Source organism: Lemur catta, chromosome 17 (assembly GCF_020740605.2).
Source record: "Lemur catta isolate mLemCat1 chromosome 17, mLemCat1.pri, whole genome shotgun sequence".
Lineage (NCBI taxonomy): Eukaryota > Metazoa > Chordata > Mammalia > Primates > Lemuridae > Lemur > Lemur catta.
Genome location: NC_059144.1, coordinates 26,549,443 through 26,573,692, shown reverse-complemented (window position 1 = coordinate 26,573,692; position 24,250 = coordinate 26,549,443). Strand labels below are relative to the sequence as shown.

General features: G+C 47.1%; 1 protein-coding gene and 1 long non-coding RNA gene across 2 annotated transcripts; both read left to right on the top strand.

The window, feature by feature from the left end:
• Nucleotides 1-1,401: 1,401 nt before the first annotated feature.
• Nucleotides 1,402-23,736, top strand: FKBP1A (FKBP prolyl isomerase 1A). The gene is made up of 5 exons (XM_045529057.1): nucleotides 1,402-1,600; nucleotides 1,682-1,729; nucleotides 17,768-17,880; nucleotides 20,657-20,821; nucleotides 22,617-23,736. Exons 1-4 carry the CDS (start codon nucleotides 1,564-1,566, stop codon nucleotides 20,783-20,785), a joined length of 327 nt encoding a protein of 108 aa, XP_045385013.1. The 5' UTR covers nucleotides 1,402-1,563; the 3' UTR covers nucleotides 20,786-20,821; nucleotides 22,617-23,736.
• Nucleotides 10,739-17,761, top strand: LOC123622573. Its single transcript, XR_006729548.1, has 3 exons — nucleotides 10,739-10,784; nucleotides 14,216-14,262; nucleotides 16,923-17,761. It is a non-coding gene; the product is annotated as an uncharacterized LOC123622573 (long non-coding RNA).
• Nucleotides 23,737-24,250: the final 514 nt, after the last annotated feature.

Here is a 24,250-nt window from a genome sequence, read left to right as displayed (position 1 = left end):
TTTCTGTTACAGCCTGTATCCTACCTAATATAAAAATTGCCAAAGCAATTTTGTCACAAGCTCACCAAGGTTCTATGGAAGGGAACAAAGGTGATGAGAAGAGTGTTTGGGGTCATGTTTAAAACGGTACAGGAACACAGGCAGGGAGACAAGAGCAGGATTCATATCTGCCTCCCTACATCCTAGCCCGTGTCACAACATTCTCTTGGGTCACAGTGCCCCTGCATGTACCATTCCTTCTGCCTCCCTCCATCCCAACCCATACTTAGCTGATCACTCACTTCTGACCTTGGCTAAACCTAACACAGGGAAATATTTCACCACATTCCAGGCTAAGTCAGGCATCTCTGTTATATGTCCCTCATAGCATGACACCATGTATCACTCCTTCATAGTACTTATAGATTTGAAACTTTACATTTATCTGATTTATTTTTTTAGTGTAACAGAATTGTTGTCTCTCCCACACCAGACTGTAAGTTTTGTGAGGTCAGGGACTGAATGTCTCTGTCACTGCTGTATCCCTAGGGCCTAGCACAGTACATGGCATATAATAGATACTTGTTGAAGCCAAAATAAAATGTAGAGGTGAATCTCTAAATTTGTTTTATTTTGGGAAGCAAGAATTGCAATTCAGGGCATACACACAGACAAGGTGGTCTTTGGTATGTCTGAAAAACAAAGAGGTTAGGAGTTTCATTAGAAAGAGAAATGTTAAGTGTTATTTTGAAAGAAAGCTCATTGGTACTAGCAAAGTTTTGGGAGGGCTGGCAAGCTCTGATTGGTGAGTGACAGGGGTAGGTAAAGCTAGTTTTAGAGTCATGGCAGGTCCTTTCAGCAGCTACTAGACAAAACTGATCTTAGGGTTACAGCAGGCTGTTTTAGCAGATGAGTTGGTGGAAAATTTAGTTCTGCAAACATGTACTACGTGCCCTGAGTGCTTAGTATGACAAGAATGACCCAACTCCAACCACCAACTTTCCTATGCTCCATAAGAATACACGTAAGCAAGCTACCAGCGAATAAATAAACTCAGACAAGAGAGGCCAGGCTTCATGCAGGGCAGTGTAAATACTGACTCCTCCAATGAAGAAAAGCAGAGATCATAACTTAGAGCCATGTCGCTGAACACTACCATGGCACCACATGTGCGCTGACTTCTCACGACATTTTTCTACACAGGATGAGTTGTGCTTAGAAGTGTGAACCTGATCGTAGTCACCCCGTCAGTAACTGGCGGACCCCCTATGGTTACTCCTATTTCTTTAAGGAGATGCTTGCCAGGCCGAGAGCACAGAGGAAGGCAGGGAAGCGGAAGCAGGACGGTTGGCAAACGCAGCCGCTTCCGGAGGCCTGGGCTTCCGGGCTTCCGGTCCTCCTGCCGGCGGCATGCGCTTCCGGGACGCGCGCGCCGTCTGGGGCGCGCACGCAGGGCGGGCCGTGCGGGGGCGCGCGCGTGCGCAGGCGACGCGCGGAGGGACGAGGCAGAGCAGGGGAGCCGCCGCGAAGTCCCTCTCGGTCCACGCCGCCGGTCGCGCCGCCCGCCCAGTGTCCGCTGCCGCCATGGGAGTGCAGGTGGAGACCATCTCCCCCGGGGACGGTGAGTAGCGGCGCGGGCCGGCCCGCGGTGCCTCCGCCGCCGCGCGCATCCGCTCACTGTGCCCGTCTGTCTGTCTCCTAGGGCGCACCTTCCCGAAGCGCGGCCAGACCTGCGTGGTGCACTACACCGGTGAGTCCCCGGGCGGGCCTGCGGGGCGGGGGGCCGGGCCGCGGTCCCCAGCCCGCGTGCGGCTGCGCCGCGGCCTGGGAGCCCAGGGCCTGGGGCGTGGCGGCGGCGAGGCCCGCGTGGCCCGAGGCTAAGGCCTGGGCGGTGGCTGCGCCCCGGAGGGGGCAGCCTCGGGCCTGCCGAACCTGGGGCTGTCCGAGCCGGCGGTAGGGAGCGTTGGCTGCGGGCTGGGCATTATCTAGCACATCAAAAGCCGTTCTGTGCCTTAAACGCTGCCATTATGCCCACTGCACAGAGGAGGAAACTGAGGCTTGGCGAGGCGAAGTCACTTGCCCAAGGTCACGCGCGTTAGAAATGAGTAGACCCTTGGCCAGGGACCATTAGGAAGGATTTGTACATGTCTGTGCCGGGGTTGACACCCTACCCCCGCTTCCGGCCCTCCCTTCAGTGGAGATAAGAAGGGCGAGGTAATTCCGAGTGTGCAGAGCTGCCGCCGCTTTCTCCGGGAAACTCGGAATTCGTCCCTCTGCCGCGAATGTGGAAATCTCCCACTTCCTAAGTCATTGCTTTGGCTCTCCCTGGTCTTGGAGGAAGTAGAGCTGCACTGTCCTTTTCCTTTTTTTTTTTTTTCTTTTTAGCCGCTTACAAATCCAAGCCTCAGTGGCAGTGATGATGGCCCAGAGTGGCCGAAAGCTGCACGTGTAATTTAGTCCCCCAACCCTTCTAGCAGTAGAGATTTTTCTCATCCCCATTTTAGAGATGAGGAAACTGGAGGTTCAGTGAGGTTCATGATAATGTAAGCCAAAGGAAATTTTAGACCTCCCTCCCCGCTGCCAGAATTCAAACATCAGAGTCTTGTGCCTTGGGACTGTGCTTTATTCCTTGCTCTTACAAGGTCCTCCTGGGTTGTATGGTGGGATGGGGACACTGAGCTGGTGGAGCCTCCATGGCCCCACCAGCTCGGTCCCATGGGCTTTTGGCTCCAGGAGAAGGGGAGTGATTGGTGTAGCCATAGTTGTTGATATGAATAATTTCCTCCCCCTACTCCTTCCCCTTTCTCCCCCTTCACACCCTTTCCTCTGGTCCTCCTCCTCCTCCTTCCTCTGTTTCTTCTTCTTCCCCCCACCCCCTTTCCTCCTCCCCATCTCCCTCCCACTTCTCTCTTCCTCTCCCCCCTGCCCCTCCTCCCCCTCCTGTCCTTCCTCCTTGTTCCTCCTCCTGCTGGGTAGTAGGCCGTGGGCAGTTCTGACCAAGCTGCTTAGGGATAAGCTCTACCCTTCTCTTTCCAGTTCATGGGGGGAGCCCTCTGTTGAGGACAGTGACTTTCAGTGGGGAGGGGAAAAAGGCAGCTAACATCTCCCTCCCATGCCCTTTTATTTCTCCGGCCCTGCTCCATGGGCAGAAATGGGGGCAGGAGGCGGAAGAATTTAAGGACTAGAACCTTGTAAAGGCTGCCAAAATAGGAGATACTGAACCTAATCTTTGTAGGGAACAGTCTCATGTTTGTGAAAGAAGCTGGAAAGTGCTTTTGATGTTTTAAATAGCTGTCCTGGTAGGCCACAGTCAACACCTGAGCCTGGGAGGTCTAGTGGATGAAAGCGCATCAGTTTGGTCGTTTCTGATCAGTGTGATGAGAAGAGTAACCATTGCCTTTTATTTATAGTGCTAGGGTGAGTGGGCAGTTTATTCAATTCCCACAGCCACCTGGGGCAGAGACTGGGACTTGAGAGGTGAGGAGGTGCCTTTTGCTGCATCCTCTCCCCACCCTAGTTTGAAAGTAGCCGCACTAGGACCCCGTGGTGCTTGGCCATATCTGTCTTGCTCCCATGTCTGCCCCTCATCCTTGGCTCGCGCATGTTCTGGTGCTGCCGACAGGCCTGGACACCAGCATGTAGGCAGAGCCACACTTCACTGTGCCTCCTGGTGAAATGTCCCCACACAGCATGTCTGGAGCCTTTTCCTACGAGCGCAGATGGTCGTGGGACCCAGAACACCATCAGGGTTCCCAGTGCCTCTTCAAGTCTGTGTTTTCCTTGCGGGTGGCACCCACCCACATGTCCCAGCACAGCAGCAGGACCCTGGCATGCAGTAGGACAAAAGCTTTCTTTTTCATTTTATTTCGATAAGCCCTACAAAGACGCCTCAGTGAGAAGCCAGCCCTGTCTCATGCTCACAGAATAGACTGTTCTCTGGCGGGCTGGCGGCTTTGTTCTGTGGGTCTTTGCCACCAGCCTCCAGGAAGAACCTGTTTGAGACCTGTGGGGGCGTGAGAGGAGTGGGTAGGCGCTGTGAGATCTCATCGGTAGCAGTTAAGGCTTTTAAGTCACTGGGAACAGAATCCATCTTGAGGGAATATGATCAGAAAGCAGGGTTATAAAGATCAGGGGGTCTTCAAAGGTAGAAGCCCACTCGGCCCCAAGAAGGGAAAAGAAGTTTTCTTGTTGCCCCTAGTTCTCTGTTTTTCTCTACCTTGCCGCTCTAGCAGTCTCCTGTTACAGGTGTGTGTGTTTCTGTTTCTCCCAGCGGGTAGGTGGTGGAAGTCCCCTGCATGCTCACCCCAGCCCCCTCCCCATGCTCAGCTTCTCTGTCTCCTTTTGAGTGTCTGGCTCAGATGGCTTGGCGGTGGGATTCTGGTTGTAGTTCCTGAGGAGGAGATGATTTGAGTCAGGTGAGCGCTGTTGATCCAGTCAGCTCTGGCCAGGTGTGCTCCACTGCTAATTTGGGGGCAGATCCATAAAAAGGGTTAGAAGTAAGGTGGCCAGAATCCCCTTTCAGCCACCAGAGGTGTGCGCAGCTCAGACTGACCTTTACCACATGGATGTTGTAGATGCCACTAGTGGCTGCCAGTAGTTGCCTTGATGCCACTCTCCGGGCTCCCTCTGGTACCTTCCATGACCTTGTGGCAGAGCACAGCATGAGCAAGCCCTCAAAAAAAAAGGCCTGTGGTACCAGAAGGGAAAATGAAAAACTTTACTGGCACCAGCTAAGCATCTCCTAGCGTGACAGGCATTGAGGTGGGAGGGAGGAGCTGGAAAGGACCTGCCAGATGAGTGCCATGAGGCAGAGTGGATTCTCACACCCCCGCCCCCTCCTCCAGTAGCTTTACTGTTGAGCTTGTCTTGGCACACAGCTAGCTTTATGTCCCTTTTACTCACATCAGCAAGCCACATGCCTCCCTTTGTGAGAGCAACCTCAAGTGGATTGAAGGAATTCTTTTTATCTTCTTAAAAAAATAGCTGGACATTGTGTCCTTGGGATTGGGTTTAAGTCATCCGAAGCCTCCTGGCTTCTGACTGAGAAAAACCAAGAGTCCCTCAGTCTCCTCTCCTCAGGAGGTCACGTGGAGGGCCACTTTCCTGCAGCCCCCCTCAAGCCTCTTGCTCTTCCTTAGCCCCTGTGCCCCTTCTCCGCTGTGCTTTAATTCCACCTGCCCCGGTGCCGGGTGTTTCTTGGTTTATGATTTGCTGTCTGGAGGAAGGCTCCCCCTCGGCAGAGATGCCTCAGATGGCTTTCCCTGACGTGTGACTGTTCGGGCAGGGCTGCAACAAGACCCTTTCACTTCCTACAGCAGACGTTTATTGAGCAACAGCAACAAGCCAGGCACTGGGGACATGGCCAACGAACTAAACAGAGACCCAATCTGGTGGGGCATCGCTCACGGTGAGGAGAGTAATGGCATGACCGCGTGGCTCACCAGGCGGGAAGAGGCGCTGTGGAGAGATGAAAGGAGGGTGAGGGACGGGAAGGGGTTTGCTGCTCTGAGTGAGGGGGATTAGACAAGGCCTCTGATGAAGTGACGGTTTAGCCTTCACTCAGGAAGTTGCAGCAGGAGCTGTGTGGCTCTCTGGAGGAAGAGTGTTCAAGGCAGAGGGAAGAGCTAGTGCCCCAGCCTGGGGCCTGTGTGTTAGAGGAACAACAAGGAGACCTGCGTGGCTGGAGTGGATTTCGTGAGGGGCGTGTGGCAGGAGAGGAGCGGATGGGTCGACAGCCTTTTGGTGGTTATCAGAACATTGGCTTTTTTTCTGGGTCAGGTGGGAGCCATTAGCTGACTTGGCTTTTAACAGGACCCCCTCCCTTCTGGCTACTGCGTGGACAGTGGGCTCTTGGGGCCAAGGGCAAAAACAGGACCCTGGTTGTATCCTGGGTATGTAGTGTGCCTGCCCAGACCGTGGGCAGAAGTGGTGCCAGGTGGACGGTGGTCCCCAAAGGGGAAGTGGGTCCTTTGTGGGTTCAGATCTTGCCTCTGCCATGTAACAGGCTGTGAGAGCTTGAGCAGATTGTCCGGTGTTTCTCAGCTTCCGTGCCCTCCATAAAATGGGAGTAACCTGCTGTGAGCCAAATGCTTAATGAAACTACCCCAGTTGTCTCCACCGTGTTTTGTGTTGCTTTTTTATGAAACCACAGTTCCACTGAGCGTCACTCACTGCAGTTAGATGTTAATGTCTGTAGTCTTCAACTGGGAAGAGTCCTCACACTTTTTTTCAAATTAGCCCTACTTTTTCGAAGAGAGCAGGCGAGTTATCTTGTAAGTGCTCCACATCTGTGTCATTGTTTTCTCATGCTATTGTTTAACTTGTTCCCCTGCCTTGATTTCCTGTAAACTGGACGTGCAGTTTTAAATGTCTGAATAGGTTCTGGTTAAACATTTTAGTGTGACTGTTTCATCCTTGGCACACATGGGGAACATCACTAGTTAGGGTGCCAAGTTTGATCTTTGTTGTAAAGGTACATTTTTCCCTTTGCAATCAGCAGTGGTCTGTGGAGGGCTTAGACATTCCTCATCAGACTTTCTCGTGACGATATTTACACCAACTGATAATTCCCACCTGAAGACATTTTTCATTGGCATGGACAAAGTGATGATTTATAAAATTCTTTCATTCCTTCTACATTTATTGGCTGCTATTCTTCTATAAGATAAGGTTAAGCTAATTCTTTCCCTTTAATTACCAATTTTTAAAATGAGGAATCAGTGTTAACCAATGGGGTGTTGCTATCCTCAGTGGTGGCGAGTGACTTTTTCCCCCTCTCTGTTTTTAGTATGCTCTGGGCTCCAATTTTAGGGCCTTAAAATCAGTGATACTCATTATTCTTTTTTATACTAAATTTGGCGAGTAGGAGCGCCTTCAGGCTGGCTCCAGTACTTTTTTGATAAGCTACCACTGTTCCTTCATCAGTGTCCTGGTTTCACTGCTCTGGTCCTGTTATGCCACAGCCATCTCTCCAAAGAGCTCTGGTTCCTTTCAGCAGGTCTCCTAGACTATTTAAAATCAGCTTTATCAAATGTAATACACATACCATAAAGTTTACCCATGTACCCATAGACTTTTTAATGTGAACATTTTTAGTTGTTAAAACTTATTTTTATGAAGTACTAATGGGTTTATTGTATCTGTGAACTGGGAACCAATAGTCTGCCTTGCAGTTTTCTCTAAAAATATTATTGTCACCTGCTGTTTCCCGTAGAAAAGGTCAGGATTATCATGAATAACTTAGACATGTTTTCCCTTTGGTGCTTATAGTGGTTTATTTATTTTTATTTCTATTTTTTCTCCGTGTGCGAGAGCGTGTGTGTGTGTGTGTGAGTGATCCTACTGAAGAGCTTAACCAAGTCCCTGCATTCCTTTCCCTGGTTCTCTTTAATTTTGACTGGGTAAATTCTAGCAGTGCAAAAAGTGGGAAAAGGAGAGCGGGGAGGGGAGTGCGGCAATTACCAGTTAAAGATCCTGCTGTCTCTTCTCTCCTTTCATTTACTGTTCTTCTCCCAGGAGCTCAGGCCACCTGGCAGGCTCTTTCCTAGTCCTTGTAGCACAGCTTAAATGACATCCCCTCAGTGGGTTTCCCCCGACCCTTGGCTAAAGTGGTTCTTCACGTGTACACATACGCCTCTAATTCCCCAGTGAGGTGCCCATCCATTTTCTTCTTGTGTTACAGCAAGTGTTACAGCGGGTGGTCCCGAGGACAAACCGAGTGGCACACAGTGTGGCACACGGAGAGTCAGAGAATCAAAGTTTATTCGCCGGTGGGCTCAGAGGGGTCTTGCCACCAAATTCTGAGCCCCATCTACTCGATTTTTCCCACTTTTGTTAAGTTGGGGTGGTCCAAGGGGTGGGGTCTCAGGTGGCTAATGAGCCGGGTAATAGGTTAGTATTATGTTGATGCGGGTCTTCCGTGAGGGGTGGGGGTCTCAGGTGGCTAGTGTGCCAAGTAATAGATGGGGGTTTTCCTTATCACTTAGCCCTCGTCACAGTCAGACCATGTATAGTTACCTCTATGCTTTCTCCAACAGACTGCAGGCTCCAGGAGGCCAAAACCATGTACTAGTGGTGTTCTCCAGGGTGTCCCCTTCAGTGCTTGGCATAGAGTAGTATTCAGTGACTGCTTGAGTGAGTGGCCATTGTTAAATGGTATTTCCTCCTCCCCATTCTCACGTGACATAGCGTGGTAGTCCCCTTATTTATACTGTTATTAAAATGGAAGATAGACATGGACACAAGGGCATGCATTCTGGTCTGTGTTCCTTTCACTGTTGCTGGGATCCTGTGTGTTCTTCCTATCATGGGCCCTGCCTTTGAAAAAGACACTTATCATCATGGAATCTAAAGGGATTTAGCCAAGGTTAGAAATATTTCCACACTACATGTGGGAAATGCGCTTACACTGAGTTTATGATCTAGGGAAAATTATGAGGGGAGGGCTGGTTCCCTCTTGGTAGGCACTTGACTTCTGATCATACTGCTCATAAGGGGTCCTGAGAGCCCCAATTCAGGAAGGTTGCACTGGGATGCAGCCACAGAGGCCCAGAAATGGAATAAACATGTAAGCTTTCAATTAATTTCTTTTACTTAACTAAGTGTAGAATCCCTTTTCACCCATCATGTTTGGGACAAGGGGGTAGTTGATGTGTTAATCATAAAAGTGACATGGCTTCCTTAAACATTTCAAACTCAGACATAAATCATTTGTTCAAGGGCTGTCTTTTTCTTTGAGTAAAGCTCTGCTGGTGGAGTTTCGCATCATAGTTCCTACAAAAACTAATTTTGACTTTTTTAAAAGTGGAGCAAGGACTGTTGTGAGACCATTTAAACACTAAACCTTTCCAGATTTTTAAGATTTCTTTCTCCAAGTGTACAGTGTTCTCACCTTCATACAATTATTCCCTGGCAATAGTTCAGTGACTGCCTTTGAGTCTTTCCAGGCAGTCACCTAAGACCACTCTCTGTGTTCACACTCATGTTATTAATTTATATACTATTTAGCTATCTGTACACTGTAAGGACAGCTGCCATAAATGGGTTTGGGGACAAACACCGCTGACCACCTCTCTATAGAAGCATAAAATTCAGAGAGGAACGAAGGAGTGAGGCTGAGCTAGAGACAGGCATGAGGGAGCTTTCTTCAGCATGCTGAGTTTGCTGGCTCTAGGTTTTATAGGAGTCTCTGGCAAGGCAGTTAAGCAAAAGGTGGTTAAGAGAACTTCTGTATCTAAAAAGCAGAAGAGGGAAGGGGAACCTCGGGCCATAAACTCATCTGGGAACATTCTAAGTGCCTTCAAATGCAAATCTGCAGGAAAACATTGGCTCCCAGTCCCTTCATCCATTCAACCATTGTACTTGTTGTAGTTAAGAAACTCACCTGTGTGTTAAAAAGTAGAAATCCTTTCTCCCTCTCTCAACTGTAAAATGGCAAGAACATCATCTTGTTTTGAAGTTCTAGGGCCTAGGATATTCTCTTATTTTGTCATGGTTTGATTTGTTTAGGCTTTTTTTTTTCCACTCTTAAAACTTTCCATATTTTAGTCCCTGTAAAATGCTGCCTGTGAAAACCACCTGCAAAGATTCACGTGCAACTGTAAACTACATTGTGAGTCATGAGCTTTCACTCCCAAGTGCTCAAGCCGTAAGTCTTTTAAGAGGCCTTCTTTAGTCCTCTTTCCTTATCCAGGAGAAAGTATACGGGGACTCTGCCTTCCACAAAGCAGAGTGCACAGGAAGTGACTCCGTTTCTGTTGGGTTATTAGTGAAATAATAACCTAGTGGTCTCTGTGAATCTCTAATAAGCCCTGGTCTTGGGTCTTAACCACTGCTCTGGCTTAGGTGACGCACCAGGAACTCACTCCAGCGGCACTGTCTGCCCAGCAGCTGCTGGCCGAGTCTCCCTCTGCCGATTTCTTCTGAACAAGAACACTCTCAGATAAGCAGCAGGAAAGGGCAGGCTGCGGTGGGGGAGACAGACTTGAGACTCTTCCCCCCCTCCCCCCTTGTTTTTTTTAAACCCTCCTGCTCCCCCTCCAAGGATTTCAGTTTGGGAGGAGACCCAGGCAAAAGTGACATCAACAGCCTCTGCATGCGGTCATAGCTTTGGCTCTGTGGTCTTGTGCTTTTAACTGGAGACCTCCAAATTGTCACCTTTTTCTCACTGGTTAGTAACTTAAAGGTGCTGAAAGTAAAGACTACCATTCTGAGATTACCCCTCAGACTATTGTTTCCATATAGGGAAGAAGGTCTAGACGTGGAAGCCTCATGCTTGTTCTGCTAGTTCTTAAAAATCACACAAGTAAAGCAAATCCAAGAGTGCTCATGAGCACCAGCACCTTGAGTGCCAAGGGTTGAGCTGAATGCCACCAGGACACGGAACTCAGGCCAGATCTGTGAGCTCGGGCTGCATTCAGTCAGGAGAGCCAAGACTTACTACTTGAAATCAAGAATACAGAGCTATTCCAGGCAGTTTCTTGGGCATGAGGTACAGATTTGTGTATGGTCAGAAATGAAATTGGTCAGTTCTGCAAATAGAAGGCAATGTTGGTTATGCCTAATGCTGAGTGACCTTTAGAGCTTAAAGACTGTCAGAACTGTGACCTCAGTTGCCTTCTGTCTGCAGGGCATGCTTTCTCTAGGAAATTACGGCGGTAACTTGGCAGGTGGTTTCACTGTTCAAGGGTTCCAGCTCTTGGCACAGTGATCACCAGAGTTAAAATTGGAGGAACTACTGAGACTTGACTTGCTGCCTGCTTTACCTGTTCCTTCTCCAGAGGAAGCACTTTTCATTCATTGCCAGGGTGAGTGTAGGAACTAAACATATGCAGGATTTCAGTAAATCCCACTGCCTACATTTTTTAAAAAAATTTTGTAGATTTAGGAGGTACAAGTGCAGTTTTGTTACATGAATATATTGCGCAGTGTTGAAATCTAGGCATTCAGTGTACCTATCATCCAAATACTGTACATTGTACCCAATAGGTAACTTTTCATCCCTCCTACCGTCCTGCCTTTTGGAGTTTCTGATGTCTGTTATTCCACTCTGTATACCCATTGTTAAGTTCCCACTCGTAAGTTAGAACATGCGGTATTTGTTTTTCCACTCCTGAGATACTTCACTTAGGATTATGGCTCACTGCTGCCTCGAACTCCTGGGCTCAGTCCTCTCACCTCAGCCTCTTGAGTAGCTGGGACCACATACGCAGGTAGAGACAGGGTCTCACTATGTTGCCCAGGCTGGTCTCAAACTCCTGGTCTTAATCAGTCCTCCCATCTCAGCTTCCCAAAGTGCTGTGGTTACAGGCATGAGCACCCAGCCTCAGATAAACTTATTTATCCATTTACCAGGTTGATGGATGTTTGGGTTGGTATGTAGTCAGTCTTTTTGGTTTTAGTCATTCCGATTAGTAGTAGTGGACATATCTCCTAGTGGTTTTAATTTCCACTGTTACAATGACTAAGAATGTTGAGCATCTTTTCATGTGTTTACTTGCCATCCATATCTTTTTCAGTGAAATGTCTGTTTAAATCTTTTGCCCTTTTTTTATTGGGTTGTTTTTTTTCTTATTGTTGAGTTTTAATAGTTCATTATATATTCTGGATATAAGTCCTTTATCAGATACATGCTTTATAAAAATTTTCTCACACTGTTTGGCTTGTCTTTTCATCCTCTTAACCAGTGCTTTTTAAAGTAGAGACATTTTAAATTTTGACAAAGTTCAATTTATTTTTTTATGGTTAGTATTTTTTGACATCATATTGAAGAAATCTTTGCTTACCCCAGGGTCACAAAGATTTCTTTCTTCTATTTTCTTCTAGAAGTTTGATAAGTTCATTTTAAGTTGATGTTTGATAAAGATGTGATATGTGGATCCAAGTTTTTACTTCTTCATGTGTGGCCGTCCAGTTGTTCCAGCCCATACTATTTCTCATCTCATACGTTGTAGTTTTCATCTCTGAAAGTTTTGAGTTCTACTGTCTGTCTCTACTAATTCTAACATATTTGTGTCAGTTCTGGGTTGTTTTCAATGATTGATAAGTCTCCTCATTGTGGGTCATGTTTTTCTTCCTCTTTCCATGCCTGGTAATCTTCTGGTGCCAGACATTGTGAATTTTATCTTTTAGGGTGCTAGATGTTTATATTCCTATAAATCTTCTTGAGCTTTGTACTGAGATTCGTTTAAGTTACTTGGAAACAGTATGATCCTTGTGAGTCTTGCTTTTGTGATTCGTTAGGTAGGTGTGGAGCAATGCTCAATTTAGGACTGATTATTTCCTGCTAGATCCTTTCATGAGTATTCTACCTAGTACCTTGTGAACCATGAGCTTCTTCTGTCTGACTAGTGGGAACAGGCACTAATCCCACCCCTAGGTGAGCACTGGTCACGGTTACTCGAAACATTTTGTATGATTCCTTTCCTGGCCTTGAATAGTTTCTTCAAACACATACACTGATAAGTACTCTGCTGAATACTCAAGAAGGACTCTTTGCAAATCTCTGGGGAATCTTTCCCTACACAGCTCTCTCCTGCCTGGTACTCTATCCTCTGGACTCTAGCTTCCTTGAGGCCCATTCCAGTTCCCTCTCCCTGGAAACTCCCAAGGATGTAAGCTGGAGCAATTGTAGGGCTCATCTTGTTTGTTTTCCATGTCTTGGGGATTGTTGTCCTTCATTACAGATGCCTAGTGTCTTAAAAACCATTGTTTTAGCTATTTTGTCTGGGGGTTTTTTGGTGTTTTCTGGGTTGTGAGGTTTGGTTGGTTGGTTGGTTGGTTGCGGTTGTTTCAGGAACACATCTGATCCCTGTCTTCCATCTTAGCCAAAATGGAAGTCTTGACTACCCATTTTGACATCACAGATTCTCTTATGTTCTGCATTCAACATTAACCAGCATAATTCCCACTCCAGAAAATGAGTGGTTAGCAGACACTGCTTCCCTTCTTCCATCATCTCCCCCAACTGACAACTACAGCTGTAGATAAGGGTTTCTGTTCCTTTCCACTCGGGAAGAAGCCCTCCTTCTAGCATCTCCTTGTCCTACAGCTTGTGCGAGTTGTGTGATACCTGCTTAGTCACATACCACCCTGCTCATGTCTGGGGATTATTGTTTAGCTTTTGGACTTAGATTATGGGAAATTCTCTCAGGCCTAAGGAACTCTACCACCACCACCCAACCCTTCCCTGTGAAGGTTTCTCCTTCTGAGGAAGTAGATGAGATTGACAGAGGGTGACTGTGGTCTGAAGTTCGAGAGCAGGGCTCCTGTCCCTTTTCTTGGGACAGGTGATCATCCAAAATAGCATAGGAAAATAAGGATCCCAAAGCAAAGACCCTGCTTAAAAAACTCCTTTGCTGATAAATCCTGCTTCCTGGCTTTTATGGTTTCTTGAGATAATAGGCAGAGGCTTTGCCCCCTCAGTGTCCCAGATAGGCTTAAGAGAGCCGGGGTTAGACAGACATCCTCACCCACCGTCTCTGCACTGAAGAGCATCTGCGTCTCCAGGCTGGCTCAGCAGCAGGTAGATGCTGTGTTCTACCTCGTGTTCCTGGCCTGGTACCAGTCAGATAATTGAAGCATCTCACCTCAGGCAAAGCAGTATTGATGCATGTAATATCTGGAGGTTGCTTGGCATTGTTTTTGATCTGGAATAAAAAGGAAGTATAGGGAGTCTGCTCAGTTACCCTGTGGTTTTTTATAGCAATCAAAATATGATCTTGCCCTGGTCAGGGCCATGTTCAGATTGCCAAGAAATAGGATAATTGTTTTACAGGTATACTGTATGTTTTAAACTATGGATTATAACCCATTAGTGTATTATGAGATAAATTGAGTAGGTCACAATCAGCAGTTTTTTTTTCTTTTTCTTTTTCTTTTAGAGACAGGGTCTTGCTTTGTCACCCAGGCTGGAGTACAATGGCACGATCATAGCTTACTATAACCTCGAACCCCTGGGCTCAAATTGTCTTCCTGCCTCAGTCTCTAAGGTAGCTAGGACTACAGGTGTATACCACTATACTCAGATGAGTTTTAAAAAAATGTTTTTGTGGAGATGGTATATCACTGTGTGGCCCATCGTGGTCTAGAGCTCCTGGCCTTGAGTGAGCCGAGCCTCCCAAAATATCAGGATTACAGACGTGAGCCACCATGCCCGGCCAGCATTCTTTTTAAGCATGAGAAGTATATTCCATGTAGTAACTATTACATAAAAATTTTGTTTATATGCAAAATGCAGGTGTGTATACTGGGTCCTGACATAAAACACCGGTCTGGTTGTTACAGGTCAGTGATAGCTCTTTGTGGTCTGGGCGGTGGCTGAGTTTCATTTCTCTGTTGCTCCTTTCATGGCAGCACTATGCTGGGCTGCGCTAACCAAATGCCAAATAAAGGTTTACCTCGTGCCAGTTAGGTTGTATTCAGCTGCAAGTAACTGAAAACACAACTTAAGGCAAAGTAGACTTTTTGAAAAAATTACACTTTATTATTTTTAGAGCAGTTTTAGATTCTCAGCAAAATTGAGAGGAAGGTACCGAGATTTCCCATAATATCCCCTGGTCCGCACATTTGCGTAGCCTCCCTCCTTATCAACATCCCCCACTAGAATGGTGTATTTGTTAAAAGTGATGAACCTACACTGACATATCACAATCACCCAGTGTCCATAGTTTACCTTAGGGTTCACTCTTGGTGCTGTACATTCTGTGGGTTTGGACAAATTATGACGGCATGTATCCACCATTACAATATCATAAAGAGTATTTTCACTGTCCTAAAAATTCCCTGTGTTCCATCTATTCATCCTGCCCTCTGCCCCTAACTCCTGAAAACCACCGATCTGCTTACTGTCTCCATAGTTTTGTCTTAAGAGCACACTTTTAACCTCAGAACTTAAGTCTTGAGGGGGCTGGTTTGGAGCTGGTTCGGAGCACTGGAATGACTGCTCTGTGGTACTCCTGACCTTCTCATAGGCACAGCGTGATTGCCATGGCTCCAGACATCACATCCTCACAAGACAGCATTCAGCAGGAAGGGAGGGCAGAAGCTTTCTTCCTGAATGTTTTTTTCTTTTTACTAATGAGGCAGGACTTTCCGGGCAGACGCCAGTAGACTTCACAGCAGGTGAAGTAGTGCCGAAACGAAGTAGGTTTTTAGTGCCCAAACTGACCCATGTGCCCACCCTGCACCAACCCTGACATAGGGGAAAGGTTTAGATTGATTCTAGTTCATCTGCTGGGCCAGCCTGTTGTTGCTCCTGGAAAGTTGATGTTTAATTAGAAAGGAGGGTGAGTGTGCTGGTTCTGGATGGTGCCACAGCCTTAGTTCCAGGTGGACCTCTGGGCATGCTTTTCTCTGTAGGTTTTGTCCAGCCACCCTTTGCAGACACGGCTCAGAGGCCAGGGACCACCCTCCCATCCTTGGCCCTTCCTAGAGTGCTTGTTCACCGTGGCTGCTCGGGAAGCCCTGGGCCCCCAACTTTAGGTCTACTCAAAAGAGTGCAGACCAGGAAGAGGCTATTTCTGGTTTCGGTCTCCTTCGTGGTTCCCAGTCCCCACTGTACTAAATAAAAATAAAGCCGTTTCTAGCCAGGCCCTACCACTCACTGGCTCTGACCTTGGGTGGATTACTGGGCTTTGGAGTTGGTTTCCTTATTTCTGCTACAAGCATTCTCAACAAGGGTGGATGGAAAGGCTCCTTGCTTGGCCACAGAAAGGATTCTGAGATCATTGCTGTTTATTGCCTATTCTGACTCTTAACTCTGAGTTCGGTTGGGTTGGGCTCATTGTATGAAGTAGACCTTGAAATGGGCCACAGGCAATGTGTCCAGTGTGGTACTCTGGAGCCTGGAGACCTGTGCGCTCCCGGTTACTCATTTATAGAGAACTGTTCAAGCCCTGCCATTTGTCATTTCTTTTATGGGGTGGTGATTGTGTTTTGGTAAAGGAGTAAGCTGAACGTATACCCTTGACTCACCAGTTCTGGGGTGCCAGTTCTCTGCTTCTGTGCTGACTTGGAGCAGGGGTGGGTCCCCACCGTCCTGTCTCCCTCTTAGTCCTTGGCTCCAGGTTCCAGGCAATGTCAGTGCCCATTCTGCCCCAGGACATCCGTCTCGCCTCCTGCTCTGGAGGGGAGCAACACCCACCCTATCCCCCACCCGCATTTCCTATTTTGCTAAGTCCACATAGTCTGGTGGCTGTGATAACGCTCTCAATTCATCTCTGCTTCCCCTTCCTACTTACAAGTGTTGACGTCGTCTTTTAGGTTGGGATATTGTTGGTATTTCCTTTTTTTCCTAAACACATACACATGCATATTTACAACAGAATTGTATGTTTTGATGGGTCTTCTGAGTGATGCTTAGAACCATGGTGGGTGTCCACCCTTGTCTCCAATAAAATCAGTTTTCTGTCAACTATAAGTCAACAACTGGCTGTCTCCTTCCAGTCTGGGATCCTAGTTTGAGAGTTTTCAGGAACTCAGTTTCAGCTATCACAATTGGCTGGCACTGGCTTTCAGAAAAACCAGTGCTGATGGTGTTTTCTGAAAAGGAAGTTGCAGGTGTCTGTCACAGATGTGTGTTTCTCTTTTCTCATGGCACTTAGCCTCTGAGATCTCCGTCTCTGGAGTTCCCCTTTTATTGGAAGGGGTCATTGTGGCTTATCTGGCTTCTAGGAAACTGATACATTAGAATGAGCCATGGTATTTGGATTTATAGTCTAGCTGTACTATTTCAGCAAGTTATTTCACTTCTTTTTGCCTCAGTGTCTTCGTCTGTGAAACAGGGACAGTGCAGTGGAGAGGACTGGATGAGTTTGTGTGCCAGTCCCTGATTCAGAGTGGAAGCACTGCCAACAGGGAGGGTCCTTAGCAGTCGCTGGGTGTGCTGAATAAGTTCTCTGGGGGCAGCCAGCAACCCTCCTCCCTACCATTCCTGTTCTCCTCAGCCATCTCTGTTAGAAAGAGTTAACTGCAAAAATGAGCTGCAGAGGGCTGGGGCACCATTGGATAAAATAAGTTGCGTGAATGCTGCACAAGTTCTGTCTTTTCCTTCGTTCAGCCCAGGTCAGTTTTTACTTTTCCCAGAAGACTAGGATATGACAACGTGAGAGCCAGTCTGCAAGGGCCCAAGTCTGTGTCCCATGAAACAGTCAGCACCAGAACACTGGTGAAAACTGGCTTACAGCTTCCTCTTACCACAGTGCTGAGTGGGTTCTTTCCTGTGGGTGACACCCAGTCGCCCAGAGCAGCAGTGTGCATGGGTCATGTTCAGTGACCCACAGAGGGGATCATGGGGTGGCAAATGGAGGAGGGAGGGGGATTTCCTCTGAACAGTGGAAGAGAAGTATTTCAACACACTGTATGTAAAATGTGATGAGGGAACTGAGGAGGGAATAATGCTTCTTGCTCTGTGAGACCACAGTTATCCTTACTGGGGAGGAAACGCGCAGGGTGCCGGGGACGTCATGGCAGGAGGGAGTTTATACGCCACATCTCCAGAGCAAGGTAGACTGCCACCCACCTCTGGGAGGCGAGGTCCTTTTGTGGTCAGCTTAACTGCTTGGAGTCAGGGAGGAACATCCACCAGCTTGGGATAGAGGGACTTCCCCCACTCCTTAGGTGTCCTGTGAGGTGATAGGAAACCCTCTAGACACTGCGGTTCCTTCCGGCCTCAAACACCCTGGCAGCCCCTTTAACACTGGCGTCTGTGATGGGTACTCTGCTGCTGGCTTCTGACTTGCCCCGTGTCATTACTCCTTGTTGCTCATGTTACGACTGCCCTTTCTTACAGGGATGCTTGAAGATGGAAAGAAATTTGATTCCTCCCGGGACAGAAACAAGCCCTTTAAGTTTATGCTAGGCAAGCAGGAGGTGATCCGAGGCTGGGAAGAAGGGGTTGCCCAGGTATGCTCTCATTTGTTTTGTTTCCCGATATCTACCTTTTAAATTATTTTTATAGGTAGCACATTCATATGGCTCAAAAATCAAAAAAAGGTGTAAGTGAAAAGTCTTACTCTCCTCCCACCCCCATCTGCCCAGTAGCCCCACGGGTAACTCCGGTTATTAATGATTGTGAATGTGTTGTAGAGTTTAAGCACACACAGAAACATACTTCACACACACACATTGTTTTGTACTTTTAATCTATTTTCACACTTCCCATAGTAGTACTTAAAAGAGGAGAAAGCTTTCTTGCAGCTGCTTAGTATTCCTCTAGGAGAATGTGCTGTAATTTATTTAACCAGTGCCCGATTGGTGGTCAGTTCCAGTATTTTGTTGTTACAGTGCTGCAGTCAGTGACTTGTCTTATATGGACTTTGTTACGTGTGTGCTCATGGTGCCGTGGGACATTTCTCCAGAGTGGGGCGAGTGGCTCAGAGGCTGTATGTGCTGTATTTTGACAGATCTGCCAAGTTGCCGTCTATAGGGATTGCACTCTTGGGGCTGCCTCCTTCCAGCCCAGCAGCACAATGTGGTGTTAAACTTTTGGCTTTGGGACAATATGAGTGAATAATGGTATCTCAGTGTAGTTTTAATGTGTGCTTATCTTATTATTGACCGTGTTGTGTCACACCACTTATGAGAGCTCCTACTAGTGGAGAAAGACATTTTGTTTGTCTTGAGTCTGTTTCCTCACCTCTTCTTTCCCCATTTTTGGAAACAGCTTTGTTCTGCCAGCACTACAAAAATTCCCAGATGACGATAGGGGACCCAGGGTTGCCAAATTTCAGTTGGATTGTGTTCTCCCATCAAGCCCAGGAATTTTTTTCTTGGCTCTAACCAGGTAAAGGGATGTTTACAGTGGCCCGAGACCCAGGGGGGCTGTATAATTAGGCTCTGCATGATAGGTAATTGGTCTCTTTCCCTCTCACCAAGGAGAATTGGAAATTTGACCAAGAAGAAAAGACTGATCTGTCTCACTCTTTTCCAGAATACACATTGTTCCAGTTCTGTAAAATATCACTGATTTATTTCCAAATAAATGGCTTAACTTTCAGAAACTTTAAGCCTTCCCACCCCCAGGTATCTGGGTTTCTATTCCTGCAGGGCAGGGTTGCAGGATGAGGAAGAGGATCGTTGTGGTTTACTTCCCTTGGGAAGCCTTGCCAGCTCTACCTTTTTGCCTCTGTGTCCCAGTCTGGCCGGCTCTGGGTCTATAGCCATCCTGCCTCTCCTGGGCCAGCCATTGTCCATACCAGTGACCGTTCCAACACTGGGACAATAGCTGTGTTGTATGTTCTAAGTGCTGTAGCTGCCGTGGAGATAGTGTTATCCCCTTCTTCACATCCCAGGCTTGGCAAGGCATGAGAGAGTACTGGGGAGATGCCCAACTCCCCGTTGAACCAGTGCTTTGCGGTCAGTCACAGTCCTGTCACTTGTAAGGTTTGACACCTACATAGAACATCTTCTAAACTCTCCTCCACAGATTATTATTTAGCAAGTGAGTTAAGCAGGAAGAAAGAGGATTGTCTTGTACACCCCTTTTCCTTTCATTGTGTTGTTTTGGTTTTACATGTTTATCCTGCCACAAGTACTATTTTGACAGCTTCTTTTTTCATCTAACAATTTATCTTGGACATCTTTTCATGCGAGTACATTTAAAGTCACCATATTCTTTCTGATGAGTAATCCATGTTGTAGATATGCCTATGAAACCGCTCTCCTTGTGATGGACATTTGGGTTGTTAGCAGAATATTCTAAAATAGAATTGCTGAATCAAAGGGTATGACTGTTATTAGATAAAGCCTTACGCTTTTACCTGTCCTTACCACTGTGGTCCAGCATGTCCCAGATGCTGAGGGCAGCTGTGGAAAATGAGGATTCTGAGCCACATTGGACACTCAGCACAGCCTGCAGCTTCCCCTGTGGTCAGTCAGAGAACCAGGAATGCACACATAGAGATTAAAAAATAGAGATAGGTAAAAGAATGGAACAGCAGAGAACCTGCTCACTGTTCAGAAAATAGATATTTACACTTACTTGTGTGTTTGATTAGAAACTGAAAAAATACACAAGTATATTTTTTAAAGTGAAAACTTATCCTCACTGTCCCCACTGTTCTCATAGCAAAACGCTGGTATTATTGGTGTCCTTCCAAAGATGTCTTCTATTTATACAGTAGGTACAAACATATAAATATTTTCACAAATGGAAGCATACTGCACATGCTGTTGTACCTCCAGAAAATCATATTCTTGAAGTTTTCCTATATAAGAGTATAAATATAGAAAGTACAGAAAAATAGACTACCCCAAATGTTACTTTCTGTGTATATTTTCTGTTATAGCAAAGTTTCAGTCAGGAAGAACATATAGGTGTCATTTAACATATCCTCTGAGTGACAGACCACTGGAGGACTAACTGGTGACGCTGCTGGAGCAGTACTTGCCGAGCGTCAGTCATTAAGACCTGGGTAGAAAGGCTGAGGGCCTCACCCGTCTTGGAGTCAAGAGAGGTTTTTAACCACCACTGGGCCCCTTGGAGTGAGATGTGGAGATCATGGAGTCTTGACTACACACCTCTCAGTCCTGCCCAGGGAGATGCCCGGGCAGCTGCAAAGTCACTGAGATGTCTTAGCACCATCCTGGCCAGGGAATACCCAGGTAAACAGCTCTGCTTCTTATAGAGACACTTGGGGGGTGTGTTCAGCTAAGTCGTTCTTCCTCGTTCTTTAAACAGATGAGTGTGGGTCAGAGAGCCAAACTGACTATATCTCCAGACTACGCGTATGGCGCTACTGGGCACCCAGGCATCATCCCACCGCATGCTACTCTCATCTTTGACGTGGAGCTTCTGAAACTTGAATGACAAGAATGGCCTCCTCCCTTAGCTCCCTGTTCTTGGGTAAGGAAACTTAATGCTGAAGAGCCGTAATGACCTCTGTTCCTCCCACGTTATGCCCAGCGTTCGATGGGTAGCAGAGAGAACAAAAAGTGCTGCCGGGTAGCCTTTCAGTGTTGGTCACCCTAAGGAAGCGGATGGCATGTGTATGTTCGCAAACTCACCGGGATGGGAGCTATTTAAATGAAGTGTGTGTATGTGCAGCTCATAAACTAAAACTGAGTTAGGACTATAGAAGCATAGGCCCAATTTTTAGTGCCCACATTTTAGTTCTTTAGAAATAAGACAAATTTGAGAAATGACTTTGCTCTACCCTTTGTTTCTAGAAGCTAGTAAGAAAAACATCTCTGAACATGGACATCACCTCCTAGCTTGTGCTGCTCTCTCTTCCATGCAGTTTGTGGCCACTGCCTGTTAGATGATAGGAGGGAAGTGTTACTGCCTTGTCCTCCTGCCTCGGGCAGTAAGCCCAGGACACTTCGCTGAATGAAGTAGAGGGATGAAGCCGAGGGTGCTGTGAGGTGTAAGGGATGCTGTTAGATCACATAGTCCTAGGAGGGGACCTTAGGGACCCTGAGTCAGCCTTACTGTGCAACAGATGAGGAAACCGAGGGCCAGCGAGAAAGACCTCACTCCGGGTCACATCCAGGCAGTGGCAAACTAGGACCAGTGTCCATTTTCTGATTTCCCCTCTCCTACCCTCATTTCTTAGGAAACCAAACTCAGCATCCTTTACACTCGCTCCCTTCCTGCCCTTGGAGCCACAGGGTGGGTGGGAACACTTGTGTTTGAAACTGCAACAAATGGCTGCCAGCCGTGTGTGACGGCCGTCAGAGCTACTTGTTACCGTGTCCTGTCAGGGACTTCTTTAAGTGGAGGGACTTTTTTATTTTTAGCCATCTTCTCCCTCAGTGGCTTGAGCCACACACACACCGAGGTAGTGCAGGCTGCTCAGGTTTGATGACTCCTGCTGGGAGGAATCATACTTTACAGAGCCTCTGTCTGCCCCGAGGTCCACACGTAGTGCAAACTCCCTTTCCTGTTCTTTGAGAGCTGAGTCACTGGAACATAGATGTACTTGAGGGAGCCTTGAACAAGCTTTCTGTAACCCTGGTGGGGTAGAGGGAGGGTAAGGAAGGGAGAGAGGGATGGAGGGCTACAGGTCACCCCGACTGGCCCTCCCCACCCACTGCCAAAGAACATCTCAGAGCTTCCTGCAAGGGCAAAACAAACCCAGAAAGTTGTAAGTTTAGTGAATGAACAAATACTGGAGACATTTTCCAAGTCTGTTCAACATGATGAATATCAATTTAGCGCTGTAGCTCTCTGTCTGAACTGTACATGAGAGTGACCAGGGAAGTTTTTAAGAATCTCCTGATGCCCAGGCCACACCCTAAATTAATAATCACAATCATGGGGAACAGGACCCGGGCATTAAGATTTTTTTTAAAGCTGCCAGGTGATTCCTATATGTAGCCAAGTTGGAGACCCAGTGATGATGGGGAACTGTATTGTCAGCATGGGTGGACAGCCCTCCTGCTATCCTCAGCCAGGTAAACTTAACTTTAGGTTAAAAACAAACAAAAAAACCCACACAGATCAATTTAAGCAGGAAGAAGCTTGCTTACCTGGGCACCCAGCCCAACCCATCTGGTTCCCTCCAGCTGGAACTGGCTTGGTCTCAGACCTCTCAGCTGTTGGGAAGGGACTTGGCATGGCAGATGGCATTGTGGCTGTCCCCCACTGCATACAAAGAACACTGAGTTATTGGAACTCACAGATTTTCTGTCCTCAACAGATCGGCCATGGAGGGATCTGGCGCCTCCAGACGTGTGCACACGAATCCATACGGAGCTTTTCCTGATGTTCCACTACACTCTGTATAAACATCCACCCCGACTGAATGTGTTCTGTCACTCAGCTTTGCTTCCGACACCTCCAGTGCCCCTTCCCCTTTCTCCTTGTATGTGTGTTTACCTAGACTATATGCCATAAACCTCAAGTTACTCATTTTATTTTGTTTTCATTTTGGGGTGAAGATTCAGTTTCAGTCTTTTGGACCTAGGTTTCCAATTAAGTATATGGTCAAGTATTAACAGCACAAGTTATGGGTTAACTTTAGAATAGGAATTGGTGTTTTTTTCGGGGGGGGGTGGGGTTGCAAGAATCTATTTTATTTTATTTTTTTGGATGAAATTTTTATCTATTATATATTAAACATTCTTGCTGCTGCGCTGCAAAGCCATAGCAGATTTGAGGCGCTGTTGAGGGCTGAATTATTCTCCAAGTTGAGAAATGTCCTTGGGTTAAATTAAAAGCCCTACCCAAAACTGAAGTGGGAGGGGGAGAGCCTTTGCCTCCCCCAGCCCCACCTCACCCCTCCCCTTAAACCCTCTGCCTTTTGAAAGCAGGTCATTTTCACTGCGACATTGGACACTACAGGTATCTGTCCCTGGGCCAGCAGGGACCTCTGAAGCCTTCTTCGTGGCCTGGCTTAGTTTTTTTTTTTCCATCCTGTCGTTTTTCTAATGGACTTTCAGGAATTTTGTAATCTCGTAACTTTCCAAGCTCCACCACTTCCTAAAATTTAAGAACTTTAATCGAAAGTCTAAATTGAAGGTGCTGTTTGTAGACTTAACACCCAATGAAAGCCCAGTCATCATGACAAATCCTTGAATGTTCTCTTAAGAAAATGATGCTGGTCATCGCAGCTTCAGCATCTCCTGTTTTTTGATGCTTGGCTCCCTCTGCTGATCTCGAAGTTTCCTGACTTTCTCCCGCAGCTCCTTCTCACCCCTTTGCTGTCCTGTGTAGTGATTTGGTGAGAGAAATTGTTGCTGCCCCTCTCCCCCCCAGCACCACATATGAGTTTCAAGTTTTATTATTGCAATAAAAGTGCTTTATGCTGGCTTTTCTCAGCTCCGTGTCATGGTGGTTACTTCCAAGTGTCTCCCCTGCTACTTGGCTTGGGGGGTGGGACGTGGCAGTGGGGATGTAGTGCGTGGGGTTGTGTCTTGGCGGAACTGCAGCAGTCAACATCCTTCCTCCCTGGCCACTCTGGGATGGTGGGTGGGGGACAAGGAAGCGGGGAGCATAAGAGGCTGTATGTTTGCATCAGAGGGACTGCCCCCAGGTCAGGCTGGGACAGTCGGGGACCACCCCCTCCCCATCCTCAGATGTCCATTAAATGTGTGTTCTGGGTAGAGCCCCGTGCTGGTTTCTTGAATTTCAAAGAAGATACAACCCACTCTCAAAGTGAGTCATAGTCCACCTGGAGATGTGCTACAAGCAAACTGATGAAAAATTACCAGGGGAAGCTTATTTCCTCAAAAATTCTTGCATAAAAATCAAAGTAAAAAAATTGTTACAGTGAACACCTGCATACTCACCACCTAGATTCTGTCATAAACATGTGACGATACCTACTCACCA

Excerpts from the sequence above, each read along its gene's own strand:
- FKBP1A (XM_045529057.1), top strand. The coding sequence starts at position 1,564 with ATGGGAGTGCAGGTGGAGACCATCTCCCCCGGGGACG. Across the intron at positions 1,601-1,681 it reads GACCATCTCCCCCGGGGACG|GGCGCACCTTCCCGAAGCGC; the intron begins GTGAGTAGCGGC and ends TCTGTCTCCTAG. Across the intron at positions 1,730-17,767 it reads CTGCGTGGTGCACTACACCG|GGATGCTTGAAGATGGAAAG; the intron begins GTGAGTCCCCGG and ends CCTTTCTTACAG.